Source organism: Lampris incognitus, chromosome 4 (assembly GCF_029633865.1).
Source record: "Lampris incognitus isolate fLamInc1 chromosome 4, fLamInc1.hap2, whole genome shotgun sequence".
Taxonomy (NCBI): Eukaryota; Metazoa; Chordata; class Actinopteri; order Lampriformes; family Lampridae; genus Lampris; species Lampris incognitus.
This window is the reverse complement of record NC_079214.1, coordinates 18,281,171-18,296,908: the sequence shown is the minus strand read 5'-3', so window position 1 is coordinate 18,296,908 and position 15,738 is coordinate 18,281,171. Positions and strand designations below refer to the sequence as shown.

General features: G+C 42.8%; 1 protein-coding gene across 1 annotated transcript in view; it reads right to left on the bottom strand.

Moving 5' to 3' along the window:
- igdcc4 (immunoglobulin superfamily, DCC subclass, member 4) overlaps positions 1 to 15,738 on the bottom strand; it is a 99,464-nt gene that overhangs the window by 64,781 nt on the left and 18,945 nt on the right. Inside the window, exon 2 of the mRNA XM_056279287.1 lies at positions 1,127 to 1,441. Coding sequence (XP_056135262.1) covers positions 1,127 to 1,441 — 315 coding nt within the window. The remainder of the gene's footprint in view (positions 1 to 1,126; positions 1,442 to 15,738) is intronic.

Genomic DNA, 15,738 nt, shown 5'->3' with positions numbered 1-15,738 from the left:
ACAGTGAGTAGGCAGGACCTAGTAGCAAAGAGATGAGTTACAAAGAAGACTGCACTTAAAGACATATGCCATTATACCAGATATTTATTCAGTTTTGCTCTAGAATAATTCGTTTGTGACCCCTGACTACGAAAGTTGTTGTGTGGTACGTTCCCCATGAGTTGGTGTAATGGATTTGGTTTATCGTCATCTGCAGACTGCAGACAGTACATTAAACAAGCAAGATACTGTAAGGAGTGTAAGACTTCAGTTCACTGAGACATGTGCCTGCGCTGTATTGGGTTCCCTTTACATCCTGGAGAATCAGAATCAGAATCAAAGAGAAAAAGTTGAACTCCCCGTTGTCATTTTATAATTCACAGTTTACAACAGCATCTTACCGGACAACTGAACAAAAGCCTCAAAATAAATAAATAAATCCTAGCACCTCAGTTAGACAGTATAGATTGGTTGATAAAATGGCTCCACACCCCAAATGAAGACATACCAGAGACTGGGAGAGAGCTGAAGCTGCTGCATAGATCTCTTTTTAAAGAGAGACGTCTGATTTCAGGCTTTGTTTTAAATGGTTTTATCTCTGGTGTTTTTAACAGTCTTTGCTTCTAATAAATGGGCTGATGCTCCTTCAGCATCCATCTCTGTACATGGCTTTGTGCTGGAGGAGCCCGGCTATGGCTCAGACTTGCCACAGCAACAATGAGACCGGTCAGTAAAATATAACCCGATATGCACCATGGCAAAAAGTACAACAATAAGACCCACGTTGTAAAACAGTGAAAGGATCCCTTAACTCCCCCCCCCTCCACACACACACACACACATACACACACAAATCCCATCCCCCAAGGAACCCTAAATAGGCCTTCAGTAATGCCTCTGTCCAATATTAGACTACATTTAGACTGCCTGGCACAAGTGGCCCAATTCTGATTTTTTGCTTACATGTGGCAGATATGTGTTATGACTTTGTAACCATGAAAAAAAGCACATGGAATCAAATATTTTCTGATTTGACATTGAAGAATATTATATTTGAAAAAAAAAATCAAATATAGACCGAAAATCACAACTGGGCATCAAGACCTGCCGTGTAAATATAGCCTTTAAAATTTTGCTTGACACCTACTTGCCAAGAGCACGGTGATGGTCCGGCTGGTCAGAGCTCCCAGGGCACTGGCACTCACACAGCTGTAGCTGCCCTCAAGGCCCGGGGAAGCATGCCCATCCATAAAGGTGGGCAACAGGAGGAGTGATCCATTTGATAAATGCTGCAGGAAGTCCCGCCCATCCAGGTGCAGGGGCTGGCCATTGCGTAGCCAGGTGACGTTGAAGGGCGGGTCACTAGCCCCCAGGTTGCAATCAAGCAGGAGGGGTGTTCCCGGCTCCAACACCACATGGACAGGCCCGGCCCCACAGCTCAGCTCCACCGACAGAGGTTTCTCTACAGAGGACAGAGCATAGAGAAGGCATTTGTTATACTTTGCTCCTCATTGATTGTTCTAAAGACAGCTATAGTCCCCCCCCCCCAAGTCTGCATACTGCTGCTCACTGTTATTCATCATCTTGAATGTTTCTCTTTTTGAGATGAGAAGTTTTTGCAATCCCTATTTCAGCTGTACAACTGCTTCTTTTTCCTCTATTCTGATATTTCTACGAGTGCAGACAATACAGTCTGAAGTTCTGCGGCGGAGAACGAGGGTTCCAAGAAGAAAGGGAAAAGTAATGAAAAGGCTGAGAGATGAGCGAGAGATAAAAGGGCGACAGAAAAAACTGAAAGAATGAGGACAGTTTCAGACTAACTCCTTAGTAAAATGACAGATCTTAGCATGAAAAACATAGCGGTGAGGAATGAGTAGGTCACATTTAGCGCTGTAGGGAAGCTTTTATACTCTAGGAAAGCATTACACACATCACGCCTTTAAATGGTTTCTTTTGATTCGTTGATTTGTTTGGAGACTCAATCTGGGAAATGAGGTATTCAGTACAAGGAGGTATCTGTTGTCTGGATGAAAGAAATTCACTTATATAAGCAAATGCTTGACTCCTTGAATGTTTTGCTTAAATCACTGCGTCGACTTGCATTCTGCCCTTGTGATGCCTGAATGCAGAGACAACGATGGGTTTCTGTCTTTAATGCAGTCGGCCAACAGTCTCCTTACCTTCAAGAACTTTTGTTGAGCCCAAGAAATTTGATTTAAATGAGTAGAATTTATATTTAACCTGGATCAGCTTACCCCAATTGTTTTTGCATGTATCAGCTTTAGTTACGGCAGTAAGCTTGAATTCAGTCTTCACCAATGGGATGTTTGTTTTCATAATAGCGAGTAAGCAAACAGTCACCTATGCACATGATCTGAGACCAAATATTGATCTGCAATTATTGCAATGGGGTTCTATGGAAGGATAAAGGATTCCATAAAAAAAACAAAAAAAACAACAACAATTCTGGTGCACACCCATGATTTGAGCATTGAATTGATTTGGGGTCATTTAGTGTTCAGCCAGTGAAAACTAAAACCGACAGTCAATTACAAGCGAATGCATACACGTCAGCCTTTGGGGACTTTTGGGACTGGAGCTCACGATTTGATTAATCCACATTGCGGGGCTGCGTAATGTCAACTCATCTTGATGTCATGACATTCATTAAATGCCAGCTGAACAACAAAGTATGCCTGTGATTTGATTCCAGTAGTTTGCTAGGTACTGTACATTTACATAGAGATTATGCTTTGTAAGGCCTTCTGTTGGCCAGTGAGGTCTTCTTCACTTCCACCTATGTCAAAGATTCATTAAGATAAATGAAGGAAACTTTGACTTGACAATTAAGTAGTTTCTTTTTTTTGCATTTTTGGATTCTTTTTCCTCACTGGGTCTCCACGGCTTATACATAATTTGGATAGACTTTGAACCCCTGACCCATCACTTTGAATAAAATAACATCTTGTCTATAATTGCACCCCATAGGTCGACCCTCGCTTCCTTTGGTTCCCAATGTTTGATGAGCTCTTTCAACGACAAGTCCTATTGAGAAGTTGATGCTTAGGAGCTCAAGGATTAATTTTTTTTTTCAAATTAAAGACTTTTTTCCCCCTTGGAAAGTCTCAAAATGCAGGTTATTTCTCTTACTCTCCACCAAATTGTCAAACTTCTGATAGAGCTGATTCACAACCATCAGTGGTTCAACAGCTAGAGTAACTAAGCAAGCAAATACGTAACATTTGTTAATAGTGCATCACTAATGAATATTCATGTGAGAATATTGCACTGTTTTTTTTTTTTAGTTTTCCCCCTTTTTCTTCCCAATTGTAGTTGGCCAATTACCCTATTTTCCAAGCCATCCCGGTCACCGCTTCACCCCGTGTTGATCCAGGGAGGGCTGCAGACTACCATGTCTCCTCTGATACATGTGGAGTCACCAGCCACTTCTTTTCACCAGACAGTGAGGAGTTTCACCAGGGGGCCGTAGCACGTGGGAGGATCACGCTATTCCCCCCAGTTCCCCCCCCCCCCGAACAGGCACCCCGACCGACCAGAGGAGGCGAGGTGCAGTGACCAGGACACATACCCACATCCAGCTTCCCACCCACAGACCCAGCCAGTTGTGTCTGTAGAGACGCCCGACATAGCCAGAGGTAACATAGGGATTCGAACCGGCGATCCCTGTGTTGGAAGGCAACGGAATAGACTGTCATGCTCTCTGGACGCCCAAATTGTCAAACTTCTGACAGAGCCAATTCACAACCATCAGTGGTTCTTAGTGGTAACTAAGATAACAAATATGTAACATTTGCAAATAGTGCATCACGGATGAATATTCATGTGAGATTATTGCACTGTTAAGAATCATGTTAATTAACATAGTAGTGCTAAATGCAAAGCTATATCAATGCAAAGCTATAGTAATTATTTCTGTGTTGGATTCAGAGAGCTCTCCTTGGATCAATACGATTGCCACACAGCAAGTGCAAATACAACCTCTTTCAGGAAGTTAAGCTTTGCACCTACTGGTGCAAATGTTAGGACGATGAAGAAATAATTATTACTTTTAATCCATTTAGGCTGGAATCATAACTAGGCTTTTTAGATTTTTCAAATATTTATAAATTCCCATTTTTGTAAGCAACCATTTTTAATTAAGGTTTAAATCAGGGGTCTTGTGTGGAGGGAAGGGCTCCCGTGGAACATGTCATCTAACCTGACCGTGCTTGCTTCACATTTAAAACATTATGTGAGGGAAATAAAGGACTAAAACTCAACATAAATCAAGATACATTCTCAAAGCAGTCTTTAGTAGACCTTTGCAAGTCTTTTGTTATATTTGTTTTTGTTTGGGGTGATTGTTTTCATCATTATCACTATTACTAAAATTATTATTGGTTTTTTTTGTTATTGCACTGAATTATTAGTGTTTTGTGTGTTCTGTCCTATTTCTAAGCCTTGTGCCTAATCATCTAAATCAATGTGTTTGGATCTAAATTACTTGTCGAATGCTGGCAAACAAATGCTTTTTTTTTCCTCTAGAAAACCTTCACAGATCATTAGAAGTTTAAAACAAAATTCACCTTGTCATAAATGTGAAATGTTTTATCTATTTATGAAGACAACCATGATGAAGTGCCAAATAAACACATATTTCAAACTTTATGCATTAAAAACACACACACACAAAAAAAACAACCTACGAATAAATGCATCTACTTTCCACCACACACACACACACACACACACACACACACACACACACACACACACTGGAGGTGAGGTGGGGGGCGGGGGGGTGTTCCTTGAGCCTCTCTGGTGTTGGATTAATTAAGTTAATGGGGAATGGATTTTTTCCCCCTTGATTAAATGATGCCTGAGCCCTCAGCACTGCTTCCTGGAGAAGTAGGCAATGCTCTTAAAAGCTGCACCTGCCACCAAGACCATATACATGTACACAAAATACATATGAGAATACTTGTACACACATACGTGCCACACGTGGAACCACCAGAGGCATATGGACCCCACGTACCAATCACCCCCACAGCTCTTTTCTTCCTCTCTCTCTCTGCCATTTACGCTAATTGGGTCTTATTAAGTCATTAAAATGTTAGCAGCTATTTCCTAGCTCACTGCCACTGGTTGGAGTTGGCGAGGTCTGTGAATCATTGTGCGTTGGATACCGGGGCTATTATGCCATACAAATCTAGGAGAGTGGGTGTGCTAAGGAACAAACAAACATAAAAAAGGGAAAACAACTGCAGGAAAACAGGAGTCTCTTCGTGTTAGAGATGAATAGGGTATTATGTTTATCAGACGATAGGGAGATGTTCTCTGTATTGGAAAAATAAAACTGAGATCTAAAAAAAAAGGAAGAAAAAAAAGATCACGCCTTTCCGGAAACCGCTGTTGCGTGACAGAGTGTTTTGTTTTTCTCGTCCCGGACACTCAATTTTGCATTTCATCTCTGGAGATATGATTCAACTATGCTTGTATAATCTTTCTCAGCTAATGACCGACTATCATTTAAAATGTAAGAGCAGACATCACATTTTTCAAATGGTACATATCTCATTTGGGAGTAAAACACTCCATAATCATGCGTACTCAGACAATAACCTGTCCTAGATGGTGGTCCTGGATAATTGCCATGTACATGCCCCCCCCCCCACACACACACACACATACTGTCGATATCCAATGAGAAAACAATGCAGTAAGAGGGTTTAAAAAAATTGCCATTTTGCCATTTCCCTGTTCAAGTGGGATCGGCCTGGAGGGGAAAGGCTTTACTCTCACAGATCACTGCTGTTCACACTGAGCTGTGCTGAATGGATCAGAGTGGCACAATGCCAAGCAAATCACAGCTTACTCAATGGAAGTACAGAAACACCATGGTTCACATAGAGAGAGAGAGAGAGAGAGAGAGAGAGAGAGAGAGAGAGAGAGAGAGAGAGAGAGAGAGAGAAGAGGTAGAAATTAACAGACAAAACATACAGAGAAAGTGAGAGCTGAAGAGAGCCTTACATACATGGCAATATTGAAAGACAGCGGGAAACAAACAGAGATGGAGGTCAAGAAGAAAGGGAAAAGAATACATTTTGCGGAAAAATAACAAAATTTGAGAGTGACAAAATCATGTTTTGTGTGTTGGGGGGGTAGATATTACATAAAAATTAAACTCCAGCTCGGCACTAACAAGAAAACTTTAAAAAAAAAGAATCCTAAATGCTTCTGCAAAGCCAGAGCATCGCATCATTTTTCTTTTAATTATTGTTTTATGGGTGGATCTCAGACCGCAGCATTCACAATGAATTCTGGGTATTGTTTGAACGGCTGAATCTATAGTCAGAATGTGACTGTTAGCAGAAAAACTATATTTCTCTGCAAATGTTGCTGCCGTGCGAAGACAACAGACAGTCATGTCCAATCTTGTAAAAAAAAAGAAAAGAAGTATTTTTGTCTTTCTGGGATTATTGTTTGTCTTATTACAAAGTATTTTGTGACTTTTAGGTTGCTTTGAAGAGAAAAATCACAATTTCTGACTGCAATGACTTGAAAATGTAACATAAAATTCAAGGCAGATCACCGTAACTTTACTTGACTGTTTTTTGCCTTTGAGCTGATATGCTTCGAGACAAACTACCACATTCCAGTTTGGCTCCGATGCGACTTGAACAATATCCTGGATTATATTTATGGATAAAAGGAAAGATTACATCTGTAACTCTTACAGATAAAATTTGGGAATAAATAACTTTTTTTATTATAATAATCAACTCAGTTTTCAAAGCATCCCGGATTTGAATTTGGCTCGCGATCTTTGTCGCGTGTTGTCCTTTACCCCATTTCCTGCAATCCTTTACTGTCTTGTTAAATAAGGCTAAAATGCCAACAAAAAAAAAGAAGTGAGGCTTCCGGCAGCCTCCTGCAGTCATGATGGGTGACTGGTTGACTCCTGGATATAAGCCCTTGCCACCAGGACCAACCTGTCATAGCAAAGACAGTGCTACTGAGGACTGCACACTCCCTGTGGCACTCTAAAAACCTCCTTACATAGATCTCCACCTCTGACAATGGAGTACAATATCTGGCCTTATAGCTGGTTGAAGTCTGGTGGCGTCGGGGTGTATGGCGATGGGAGCAGGGTAGAATTGGCTTGGGAGCTCCGAGTCAGAGTTCTGCACATCAGCGGCATGGGGTATTATGGTCGCTAGCAGCTGGGATTGAGTGGCAGCTGATTTTGGCAGACCCCCATGTGACTGAGCAGCCCTATTTAGGGACTACATTGCTCACCCCAATTGGGGAGGGGCCTGGAAAAGGTGGCCTAAAAATTGCCCACTCAACCAACCTCCTGGGTAGGTTACCACACCTACTGGGAATTCCTCCTGCGGTAAAAACAAGAAAATGATCCCATTCGAATTGGCAACATAGAATGTGAGGACTCTCCTGGATAATGACAGCAACAGGCCAAATCGAAGGACCGCGCTGATGCTGAGGAACTGAGATGCTACAATGGGAACATTGCTGCTCTCAGTGAAACCAGGCTCCTGGGTGAAGATTCCCTGAGAGAGGAAGGAGGAGGGTACACCTTTTTCTGGAGAGGCTATCCCTTTGGCGGACAACATCAGTATGGTGTTGGACTGGCAATCAGGCAAACAGCATTCTGGCAAACAGCATTCTGCCCAGCTTCATTGAAACACCCACCAGACTAAGTGAGAGGCTAATGACCCTCTGTATCCCCCTAGCAAAGGCATGCTATGCCACTCTGTTAACTGCATATGCACCAACACTACCATTTGGCAATGGTGTGAAGGACAGCTTCTGCCAGCAACTAGATGAGGCCCTTCATCGTATCCCCAAAAAAGGAAAAGATCCTTCTTCTGGGAGACTTTAATGCTAGGGTAGGAAAGAGCAATTGTGTATGGAGTGGAATACTGGGTAGGCATGGGGTTGGTCAGGTTAATGCAAATGGTCTGAGGCAAAGGTAAAAAAAAAAAACAGTACCTTCTGTACAAGAGTGAAAGGTCATCAAAAGGCTAGAAATTATTTTGGATTAAATGTAGGCATCGTTTTGTGAACAAATAACTAAATTTAGAAGGGATTTTAAAAGGTTTTGGCCTACAAGTGGAAAAAATTTGACGCCATTTTTTTCTCAGTTTCACATTCTTGGAAGTTACTGCCTTTTGCCTATTAAGGGCAAATTCTAAAAATAGAACAGGCTTGAGCGCGCACTGAATCATGGGATTGATTTGAGGACAAACTGCTCCTCGATCCGTAGTGTGCGAAAGTGGTCTTGCACAAGACGTGTGTTTACGATGGCTGGTAAGGGAGCCAAACAATCTAGAAAAGGTGCCACAAAGCATTGCTGCTGGGGAACTTGAAGATCGGATTCACGATATAGAGAAAGGCTGCCTGAAGGAACAGAATTTTTGAGACTCCCAAAGCCAGGAACCATTAAAGATGGCCAAACAGGGTGGGAAAAGAAACGCGAACTGGAGAAGACAGAAAAAGCAAAGAGGTGGCTTCATGCATGTGGAAGGAAAGACTTCTGCCGTCTTTCGGACATTAAGAAGGACACTTACATATGCAGTTTACATTTCTTCGGGGGAAGGGTCCTACGGAGGACCATCCTGGCCCTATTGTTGCCACTCTTATCGAGAAAGAAATGGAGGGTCGTGCTCTTCGTGCTGAACGATTAAGAACGAAGCAAGCCCGGGAAAGCCGTGTTGTGGGCCCTTCTAAAGGCAAAAGGAGCGACTTGAGCCTGAATTACTACTGGAAAAAACTAAATTACTACTGGCCGTGTTTGAACTGAAGGATCGCTAATTGAAGAGTCTAATTCCATGTTAAGAAATACGCTTGCCAGAAAACTTCCAAATTGCTGAAATAAACCACTCACGGGATTGAAACGACGGAATTCCTCTAGATCGTCAGTTCGTGTGTTGCAATGTATGACAGCAGGGCGCGTTGCGCGTGGTTGTTTGGCTTGTTTGTCCGCTTTTCGATCCCAGGCTGCATTGCGCGAAAATTTCGTGACGTAGCCAGCGAGGAGCGAGGATAAGCGGTTTGGATAATGAATGAATTAATTTTTTGTTTGTTTTTTTGTTTGTTTCTTTTGTTTTTGCTTCTATAAATTCAGTCAACATTGGCATACAGTAACATTCACAACATAAAAGCTAAATTTCTCTTTAACAAGAGATTTCACAGTTTTTTCCTCTGGCATTAATGCATTCACACAGCTGACTGGGCAGGGCCATGGTTTCACACACTTAATATGACTGAAATTTTCCTGCTGACTGGCTCTTCACACAACACTGATGTCAAGGCCTCCGGTTTCATATGTACTTGCACGGCCAAACTTGACATCAGTCGGAATAATGATAATGATTCAAGAGTCAAAAGGTTTATTCAAAGCATGCGTCAAGTTCAAGTACAATGAACAGTGAAATAATTTTGGGTAGCCAGGCTCATCTAGCTGTACTGAAGAAAATAAATACGAGCAGGTTTTTTTTAAGCACTAAATTCATGTTGTTCTTGTGTGTTGTCCCTTCATGCATGAATTCATCTCTTCACTTCTCTTCATTTCCCTCACTGTACATTGTGCAAGGCTTTACACTTGAGTCAATGAGGGGTTTTCCAGTCCCGGGACCATTTACAAGATTGTGGCATGTTTAGTGTAAGAGCTGTCTGGGAATTTGCACACCATAGAAGTAGTCTCAAGTTCACTTATAAACGGTTCTGGGGTCTGCTTCATGTTAACTGCAGTATGGTTTGCGGCTGGTATGAAAGCAATCTGGTCGAATTTGAGGAAGTAAATATCTATTGATTACATGAAATGTGTTTGAATGTTGCACACACCCACTATTTCGCATGAAATAAGTGGCAAGGGACCACTGGGGTTGTGTGTGTTGTGGCTCTCCTTACTGCCATACGTGAATTCTCTGCAAGTTTAGAAGCAAAAACACGTCTCATCATTGCTGGGCCATGTGATGCACCAAGGCCTTTCATTATGGTCCATATTATGGTAGTGGCACTTTGCCATGAGGAAAACCAAGAACAGGATGTATAGAAATGGTTATTGGGAGTGAAAAGTGAATGCGACGAGGATTTCCAATACTGCAAACGCCCCACAGTTTAGTAGAATTTTCAGTGTGGAAACAAATCAGCGATAATGAAAAATTTAGACAATCTCAGGTACGGACTCAGGCAATCGACTCAAGCATGACCTTAGCTTTCAGTGGCTGTTGATGGTCTCTGCTCTAGGAATGAGCTGCTACAGTACTTGCTAAGATGTCCTACGCAGATGTCAGGTTATATAGTATATCAAGCTGTTTGAAATTTACTACCCAGTCCAGATCCATTGGCAGGTGTATCGGAATCAGTTGATTTAGACTGAATATCCTCACACTACCAGATAATGTACGCTGACCATCAGGCCGAGCCAAACCTATTCATTGGGATTTTTCTTCTTACCAGATAGGCTCAAATCTGGGGCAAATATCTGGGGCCTGATTATCTTCTTGTAGGTACCCATCTTAAAGGAGGTTTAGAAAATCATTGCGGAGTAGGTGATATGTTCAAAATCTTTTATCACGGTATATGTAATTTTATATCCTGGTGATGGTATATATAGTAATTTTTATGGAGGTTCAATTATGAAACGCTTTACTGCTAAATTAATTTTTCTAACTTATTTATTTCTTTATTTCCCTTTCTTTTCCCCCTTGTCTTTTTCTTTTCTTTCCCTGTCCCTTCTTGATGTAATATTTGATATAATTCTTATCAATATGTTGCTGCTAGTATTGTTATTTTATTTTGCATTTTTATTATTCTGTTTTATAATTAGTTCATGACACCATACTGATTGTGACAACCATCTTGTTGCTGTAAATATTCTGTGTAAAATTGAATAAATAAAAGTGTGGGGGGGGGGAAGAAAAAAAAGAAATGCTTTACTGTTTCATCTTTAGGTGGTATAAGATGTTGCTCATATTTCCACCACCAAAGGCGACTGTCATGCAACACAGATTGCAGAGTATATTTTTCTGTCAGATTTTGTCAACCTGAATAATGTCCACACAATGGAAGTGGCACCTTGTTTAGTAACTAGTTCTTCTCCATCATCTTGTTTTGTTTTTTTGAGAGATGTCCTGTTCTGCATTTACAACTTCGCGCTCATCCTCCGTGTCACTCTCATGTGGAAATCATGTATAACACTTCCACCCCAATCACGTAACGCTAACATTACCATGAAGCAGCCCTGCCTACAGATTTGCAACACAGAACGAGGCATACTAAAGGGAAAGGCTTATTGCCATGGAAATAAAGCCAAATCTCTACCGGTGAATAAATATATACCATTGCACAGCATGTATCCTCATACTATCCAACTCAAGTAAAGAAGATAGTGCTCCTGAAGCTGTCAACACCTGTTCGACCCATCTAGTCTGTAAAGGGCTCAGCTATTCACAAGGGCTGCAATTAGAGGAGGAGAGAAAGTGACCTAGCAAAGCCGATGTTACACCTGGCTGAGCTCAGTTTCAGATAGGACACCCCTGTGGCCCTGAGGCCCGGCAGCAAACAGCTCAGGTTTCTAGAGCCTTTTGTTAGGCTATACAAGATCTCATACATCAGGCTTTGTAGAGGACAGTGGGCAGTCCACTTAGCTTTGGTATTTTTATTCTTTATTAGGGTGAAAGGGAACAGAGGGGAGGACAATGGCAATAAAACGTTTAATCATATGCCGGGGGTAAATATTGCGAGCCGTAGATGGGGGACCACTTGACCAAGGCTGGGCGATATTGACAAAATCACAAAATTACAGTACCTCAACATTGACAACGCGACAATATTTTGGTGATGCCTATTAGCTTTCATAAGATATTTTCACACAATATTTTTTCAAAATGATTTTTAATAGTGTGGATATGATGACTAAGCTGGTAGAGGCATAGCTTGTTCATTTCACTTAGCTAAAACTGTCACAATTCCTGCTTAGACCCTGTGTGTATTTCCCTTGCTTGTTCTGTCTTTGTCCTTGCCTTCAGCACTCTCTACTGTAGTCTGACATTTCTCCACATGTCAACCAGATGCCCCTTTCCTTCCTGTTTACCACACTCACCTGCACACCTGCTGCCCATTCCCTCATCAGTTCCTCAGTACTGATACCAGTCTCTATCATCCATCCCCTGCCAGTGGGTCAGTTACTTTCATTTTCGCCAACCTGATCCTGTCTGTTCTGAGCTCCCCCACGGTGAGGTGCCTCTGTGTTTTCCTGCGGCTGAAGCTTCTGTTCCTTCCTGATCCTGTGGTTTAGACCTTCAGCCTATTTTTGACCTGTCTGCCTTTTCCCTTTTTGGACTTTGTTTGCCTGTTTCAAACTCATTCCCCACTGACTTACTGGAAGTCTTTCATTTGTGTTTTTAGCATAAAAGCCTCCTCATTCAATCTGTCTGTCTGCCGAGTCTGCATTTAGGTCCTCCACCTGTCTGCTGTTATCACTTTTAACAGTACGAATTGGCCAGTATGGACCCAGCAGATCTGCTCAGCCTGTTGTATACTTGGGAGGATTTTGGTGTGTCGGAGGACACTTTAAGAGCCAGGCTTCTTTAAGCTCCTCACTGCTACCTGGAAGCGGAACCCTGACTTTGCCCAAGAAGTGGCTTTCTTCAGGTGGAAATTCCAGTTGAATTCAATTCCTCCCAAGCCCATCTTTTTCCGCTACCCAGCTTGTCAGATTCTCCGCTCTCCCGTGCCACTGCTGATGCCCAGCCAGATCCTGAACCATCAGCCTTCCCTGCCGATGCCCAGCCTGTTCTTGAGCCGTCGGTCCCCTTTGCCGACACTTAGCCTGTTCCTGAGCCGTCGGCTGCCTTTGCCTTTGCTGATGCCCAGCCTATTCCTGAGCCACCGGCCACCTTTGCTGATGCCCAGCCTGTTCCTGAGCCATTGGCCACCTTTGCTGACGCCCAGTCTATTCCCGAGCTGACGTCCGCCTTTGCAGATGTCCCAGCCTGTACTCACCTTTGCCGACATCCAACCCGTTACTGAGTAGTCGGCCACCCTTGCTTATGCCCTACCAGATCATCAGTGGTCGGCCTCGCCTGCCAGACCTTCAGCAGTTGGCCATTTCTGCCGACCTCCTGCCTCTTGGCTGCCCTTCTAAGTGGCTTTATCCATGCCTTGGTCCTCAAGTTCTCTGCCCTGACCATCTCAGCCAATCTCCAGAGTGACCCCATCCATCTGTCCTGTCTACCAGTCATGGTTTCAAGCCCCCTGGCAATCCACCTGAGGATTGCTCTGCCCCTGTCCTGTCCTCAGGCAAACAGCTTGAATTCTCCTGCCCCATTCTTCTCCAGTGGTCAAGTCATCCATAGTCTTGGTTCTGCTCCCTGAATCCTGAATCCTGCCACCAGACCCCCTCCACTTCCCCTTGTCAGTTTGACCTCCCTGCCCTGATCAGCCTGAAGGGACATCTGGGAGCTGTCCCCTGTTTTTGGTTTTGGGTTTTTTTTGGAGGGGGGGCTACTGTCACAATTACTGCTTAGGCCATGTGTGATTCCCTTGCCCTTTCTGTCTTTGCCCCTGCCTTCAGCACTCTCTACTCTAGTCTTTGCCATTTCTCCACCTGTCTATCAGACGCTCTCGACTTCTTTCCTGTCTACCACATCCACCTGTGCACCTGCTGCCCATTCCCTCAACAATTCCTCAGTACTGCCCTCCATTCAGGACTTGCACATCTCTAGACTCAGGAAACGGGTAGGCAACATCACTGCAGACCCATCAAAACCTGTTCCAACTCTTCCCCTCTAGCAGGCACTACAGGGCACTGTACCCAAAAAAAAACAACCAGATATAAAAACAGTTTCTTTCCACAGGCTGTCATTCAAATAAACACTTAACGCTGTCAATAAATCCAACCATTTTGTATCTATTGTACATATACTGGTACACTGTCATGTCCATCTACTTCAAGCATGTATGGAAGTAGCCTGCTAACATCTATTTCAGCATCTCTGATACATTATTTGCACCTTATCACCTGTTGTTGTTGATCTATGTTAGGTACACAGAGAGCCACGAAACCGGAGTCAGATTCCAAGTATGTGCAAACCTACATGGCCAATAAACATGATTCTGATCACCTCCGCAGCAAAGCTGCTATTCTGATGCCCCTGTTTTCCTGTGCCTGAAGCTTCTGTTCTTGCCTGATCCTGTGGTTTAGACCTTCAGCCTGTTTTTGACCTGCCTACCTTTTCCCTTTTTGGACTTTGTTTGACTCTTTCAGATTCATTCTCCACAGACTTACTGTTATTTGTGTTTTGACTATCAAAGCCTCCTCATTCAACCTGTCTGCATTTGCTCCATTCTAATTCGAAGTTCATAAAATTGTGTAACTTTACTTTAATGCAGCCTTTAAGGCCGGGGGATGACAACATTTAAATGATACAATAACCGAGATATCTAATCTTATACCACAAAATAAATATTACATTGATTACTAAGCTATACTTTTGACCACCAGACCTTGAGCCTTGGTTATGTTGTACACACATGAGATGCATGCCCAGGGACAGGCAGGGTTACGATAAAAAAATACATCCACAAATGTTAGCCGTTTTGGCTTTGACATATTTGGCTGTCTCCCCTTTCAATGGTAAATAGCAAGAGTTAATGATTTTATGTGTATCAGGCATGGCGAGAAAGCAACACCACTGTCTCGTTTCTGTGCCCTGTAAGTATCGGGTGGGTCTGATTCCAAATCTGGAAAGATTTGGAATAGGCTCTGCATGCAGCGTGGAGGAAGTCAAAAAAAAAAGAAGGTTGAAAGCATTAGAGGGGGGAGAAAGTTGAGCCAAAGTTTGGCAGAGAACGAGAGGGACAAGGAAAGAGAGAAAGACTGGGGGAAGAAACAGCATTGCAGATGACATCAGTGCACATGTGACTTTCTTTGTTTTCTCTCTCAAAAGAGCACAGCAAAATGATTAGAGATGTTGTTGTGAAGAGGGACCATGAAAGCATTCAAAAGCACTGATAATTAGATTACTTTGTACTTCCCCTGAATTGATACAGCGGCAGTCAATAATTGCTATGAGCTGTGTCTGAGTGATGTTAGCAGTTGTGTTGTGCTTGAGTGTGTCGAACGTACTCGTCTTAAGAAAAAAAGGGTTAGGACATCACTGTGCACACTGCACCACTGCAGACTGGGTGAACGCAGACAGATGGTGTGATACCGCTGAGGTATTGTCAAGCTCACCAGGAAAAGAACGTGTTTGTGTACCTATGGGAGTGTGTGTTGTGTGTGTGTGTGTGTGTGTGTGTGTGTGTGTGTGTGTGTGTGTGTGTGTGTGTGTGTGTGTGTGTGTGTGTGTGTGTGTGTGTCTTTGTCAGGTCCAGCATCATCAAAAAGAGGTAATGCATGACTTACTGCATGCTCATGCACCCCCTACCTTTTCATCAAATAAATAATTAAATGCAGCATACTTTTTTTGTGTAATTGAGTACTTTATCACATCAGCTTCCCCTGTTGTCAAACAGTTGCCCTTAGTTAATGAATAACGGTGTCATCATTAATTTGACGATTTGTTTCAAGACCTGATGGGGGGGGGGGGCGCCCTCTTACTAAAAATTTGACCAAAAACGATTCAGCCGTTGGACAAATCAATGCATTGCAAAGCCAATGCCATTATAATCCAGACAGAAATATTTCTGGGTATAAAAACCACATCTTACAATATGCACTTTATCTAT